We start from the raw sequence: 5,124 nt of genomic DNA on the forward strand, positions 1-5,124 counted from the left end.
TGGTTTGATTTGAGTTTTTTGTTTTGCTTTGTTTTGTTTTTTGAGGTAGGGTCTCACTGCGAGCAGTGTTGGCTGCCCTGGAACTCACCACGTAGACCAGGCTGGCCTCGGAGTCCTAGAGATTCACCTGCCTCTGCCCCCCAATTGCTGACAGTAAAGATGTGCACCGCCAACCCTAGCTCTCAGGCATCTTACCAACTGAGCCATTTTCCCAGCCACCTTGTTTGATTTGTTTTTCTGTTTGTTTTGATACAAGGTCTTCCTGTATTGATCAAATTGACCCTGATCCACAGGCTCAAGACCTCCTCCTAGCTCCGCCTCCCAAGCACACCTCAGGCCTACTTTACAGGTAAAGCCTGTTCCAATGTGAAGACATCATCAACCAAAAGCTGGGCATGCCGGAGACGACCCAGATCCCTTGCTGCTGGTAAGTGGTACAGTTTGAGACTTCGCCAAACACTTTCGCTGTCTGAGGCACCTGAAAGAACTGTTTCCTTAGCTAAATCACAGACTACAGAAGCACAGTCAAGGGCAGGGGATGAGGCCAGAGGCCTCTGGACAGGTCCTGTGTGTGGACAGCTGAGGCTTGTCAACAGTGAAGCCAGCACGGCCCCGGACCACACCCAGGAAGTGTTTTGAATATTAAACTGAGCCACAGTTGAGGGCCAGGGTGTGTTGCCATTAGAATACTGGACACTGTCCAGAGTCCCACACACTGCATAAGGTTCCAGAGCGGGGTTGGGGGTAACTTGTCTAATTAATCTGGAAGGGAGGAGAGTTCCTGACATCAGAAATGGGCATGGTCTTGAACCCCTGGTTTCTGGTTCTAGATTTAGGGGGTGATCTGTCCATGTTTGGAAGAGGTTATTGGGGACAGCTAAAAGGAAGTCCCTTTTTACAAAGTTCAGAGTATTTGGAATGTGTAGTCCCTAGAACCGCCACACCCCCAAACTCAAGAAAGCAGCTGTAAGATAGATTTAGAGGGCATAAAGAAAATACATGCACAAGTTATTGTTTCCGAAGTAACCAGGGACCAGTGGGGTGGTTCAGAGGAGGACTTGACTGCAAACTGAGCTGGGCTTGATTCCCAGAACCCGAACGAAGATAGAAGGGGAGAGCTGGCTCCACAGAGTTATCCTCTGACCTCTGTGTGTGAACATTGGCACAGTACACACATCATATACACAACAACAGCAGTAATACATAAAAACCTAAAGTTCAAAGAAATTATTATAACTGCCTTTCCAGTTGGCACCTACTTGAACATACATTCATACACTGGGTTCCAGGACACTCAGGGTGCCAAAATGCAAGGATTCTCAAATCCCTTGCATAAAGTAGCACCATGTTTGTACCCATGGCCTCAGTGGGCAAAGTGCTTATCTAGCATATAGGAAGCCCTGGATTTGATCCCCAGCACCACACGGTAGAACATAACATGCCTGTAATCACAGCAGGCAGGGATTAGAGTATTGTTTCTGCAAGCCAAATAACAGAAGAATTGCTGGCAACTGCAGAGTGAGGCATGGAGCTGATCCTCCTGCAGAGCTGATGCAAGGAGCCAAACCCGGCCAACATCTTGATTTTGGATTTCTGTCCTCCCAAAAAGGACAGATTAAATTTGTATTGTTTTAAGCCACTCAGTTTGTGGTTCTAACTCACACCAGTCAGATTCACGGTCACCTCAGGACCTTTGCACGCACTTACTCACCCCACTGCCTGAGCCCATACTTTTTCGTAGTTTGCTCCATCTTGTTAACCTGGCTCAGCTCAATGTCACTTCCTCCAGGAGGCCTTCCCAGCCACCCCACCCCAGTCATTTCCACCGTGCCCACTGCCAGGCTTGTTAACACCAATAGCTTTGCGGTCGTGCCTTTCCTTCCTTCCTCCCTGCCTTGACTCTGAGTCCAACGAGAAGAGGAGACCACCTATCTACCTTGCTACTGGCTGTATTGCCACCACCTAGAGAGTGTCTGGTGCACAGTTATTGTTTAGTACAGGAAAACCAGAGGAAAGAATGTTGGCTGTTGACTTCAGCCGCTGAAGGACTGGGCGTTTCACCCCGGGGTTCCCTGTGAGTCACGTATCTGAACGGGGGAAATCCCTGCTCAGCTCTGCGCTCCTGTCTGCCATCTTTCCGAAGAAGGCAATCCCTGCTTTTAAATTCCTACCCATGGGAGCTGAAGGGAATAGAGACAATAAACTTTAAGCAAGCCCATGAACTCAAGACTGTCCATCTGTCCCTTGTCTCTTGCCATCAGCCCTAGGGCTGGGAAATCTGAATATTCAAATTCTTATCTGCATCCAGCTCAGGAGGAAAAAGTTAAGCCTCATCTTGACAAAGGATCAAGGAGGGACAGAAACTGGAAATGAAAGTACAGCAGAAACTTGGACCCATGGCAGGCTCAAACCAGTACATCTCCTTTCCATCTCTGAACTGGGAACCGAAACCATTCCATAGGAAGCTCTCCCTTCCTCTTCCTGGGGGCAGAAAAAAATCCCACTGTGGTCTGATTCTTTTTTTAATGTACAGCTATTAATAGCAACGCTCGCCAAACTGTAAAGGGGGAAACTGCAATGCAAACTTTACTATACAGCCTTCCCAAATGCAACAGCCTTACGTCCTTCCCACCCACCCCTTAGCTGTCTCATGACAGAGCTCTGCGCCCTTCTGTGCTTTGCAACACACTGGACCTTTCTGCTAGGATACAGGTCATAACCCACACGGGCCTGAAGTAGGGAGCCCATCTCTGTGAACTCTTACCCAAACAGATGGCACAGCAGACTGTGTCTCCTGTTGGAATTTATTGAAATGGCAGAAGGAAGTACAGAAACACAAGCGTATGACCCAGGAGGATTCCACCCACCCCGTTTAACCATGGACACACGTAAACCCCTTTTACAAAGAAAGGTAGACAGAAGAGGGGGCAGCTGTCTTCCCTGAAGCCTTTTAACTCCTCTGCTGAATTTCTTGCTGATGGTTTTATTCCCTCCAACAGATAGTTCAGTCTCTCCTGGAGTTAGCCCCTTCTTATCACCATCGGACACTCCCGGAACAATTAAAGCTTTGGAATCTCCTCCCGCTTCTCCATTTCTGCTAAAGTTTGGCTGAAAAGCGAATTGGTTCCACAGAACCCAAGTGACCTGCTGGCTCGTTCAATGATACCTGGGCAGAGATCCTCTCCCGCTCCTTGGCTCTCTTTGTCCCCCACTGGGGCCCACAGACAGGCTAGGTAGGACCATCCGAGGCTTTGAGATGGCTGAGGAAAGAAGCCAAGAAGCCATAGGTACAAATGGGTGTGTCTGGAGCTCAAACTGCAGGATGCTGTCCTGCAGCCCCGCAGGCTTGGGAGACTAAGAAGTTTCAACCTTCTGGAAACTGTGCTTGCCGATCCTCTGAGACGGCTACGGCAGCACCTTGACGCCAAGCCACAGCCGACTCCACCATGGTGTTTCTCCAAATCAGATTCTCTGAATCTAGAAGTTCCGAGAAACTGTGAGCCAAGTCTCATGATGTTACTCTGTGCAACGGCCAGATTGTTTCTCCAGAGAGCTCTGGCTGAGTGGCAACCTTCCTTCTTGGCACAGAGGCTTAACGAGATGTTGTGGCCAGATAAGAGGGTTTGCCTGGCTCACTGGGGTCAGCCATTAATGCCTCTGGAATACCTCTGACTGTGCTGAGGTCCCCTGTGAGCTCCACGCTTGTGCTCCGGTTATTATCTGTCTCACCCAGTGAGTTCCGCCGAAGGCAGCGGTTGATACACGTAGAGAAGAAGTTGGGGAAGGATGGGCTGGAGAAATAGTAGACCACTGGGTCCAGCATGCTGTTCATGTAGGTGAAGCTGAGGGTGGTGAAGAAGGCCAGGTCCGCAGAGGAGTAGATCTCACAGTTCCACACGTTGTTTCTGTAGAGGAGCCAGAAGATGCGGATCCGCACAGCCACGCTGGGCAGGAAGCAGATTACGAACACGATGGTCACCACCATGATGAAGTTGATGGCCCTCTTGATCTTGGCGTGTCTGTCCATTTGTCTCTGCCTCAGGCTCCAGATGATCCTGGCTGAGCAGAACAGGATGATGCTCAGCGGCAGGAAGAACTCCAGGAGGAACATGGCGTCATGCCACCTGAAGGCGTAACAGATGCTGAAGCTGCTGCACAGCTTCGCGTCGCCGTTGCGGGTCATCATGTTCGTGTAGAGGAGATGGACCGTCAGACCGATGGTGACACCCCACAAGAAGCAAGAGATGATGGTCGCCGTCCGGTTGGACATCTTGTTCAGGAAATGGTGGGGATGAACCACCCGGAAGTACCGGTCCACAGCCACCACCGTGAGGAAGATGATGCTGCCTTGCCGGTTCATGGCCAGCATGAAGAGCATCAGACGGCAGGGGATGTCTCCAAACCTCCAGTCCCACTTTTTGACATAGTTGTCCATCAGGAAGGGCAAGCAGATGATCAGGAGAAAGTCGGCCACGGCCAAGTTGAACAGGAAAATCCGGCTGGATTTCCAGGACTTGAGATGGAAACAGAAAATCCACAGGGCAAGGCCATTGCCCAGAAGCCCGAACACAAACTCCAGCCCCAACACCGGTGGCAAGACTCTGGCAATGTTTTCATCTCGGAACACACAGCAGTTCTTGCCATTTATCACCAGAAAATGGTTCTGTTTGATCATGAGTAGATCTGGTCAGTCCACCCCAGAGCGCCTCACCTAGCAAAGGCTCAAGGCAAGTGTGTGTCTGTGTGGTGAACGTGTGGTCCAGCCCTCAGCTTTATGTCATGTCAGGGTGTTGTAAGAGATGACTGAATGGTTACCAGGAAACTACGAAATCGTTTAAAAAAAAAAAGCTAGCAAGGCTCTTATGCAATTTGCTGTTTGCATAAACAAGTAATGAAAAATCCCTTAGGCAGGCGGCGGGAACCACAACTTTTTCTAAATGTAAAGGATAAGTTTGGGCAAGCAGACTGTGAATGAGTGAAATCTGGGGGCATTCCTTCTGAAGGCTGCATGCATGCACACTGGTGCGTTAACTGGCAGGAGAATTCATTCACTGCCGTTTGCTTGGTTCACATAATTAACAAATTAACAATGTCATTGTGCTAAATGAACAGCAAGGCTTTCAG

At 49.6% G+C, this 5,124-nt stretch overlaps 1 protein-coding gene across 1 annotated transcript; it reads right to left on the reverse strand.

The window, feature by feature from the left end:
• Nucleotides 1-2,962: 2,962 nt before the first annotated feature.
• Nucleotides 2,963-4,675, reverse strand: Hcar2 (hydroxycarboxylic acid receptor 2). Its single transcript, XM_038346366.1, has one exon. It carries the CDS (start codon nucleotides 4,673-4,675, stop codon nucleotides 3,593-3,595), a length of 1,083 nt encoding a protein of 360 aa, XP_038202294.1. The 3' UTR covers nucleotides 2,963-3,592.
• Nucleotides 4,676-5,124: the final 449 nt, after the last annotated feature.

The sequence above is a fragment of the Arvicola amphibius genome, chromosome 10 (assembly GCF_903992535.2).
Source record: "Arvicola amphibius chromosome 10, mArvAmp1.2, whole genome shotgun sequence".
Taxonomy (NCBI): Eukaryota; Metazoa; Chordata; class Mammalia; order Rodentia; family Cricetidae; genus Arvicola; species Arvicola amphibius.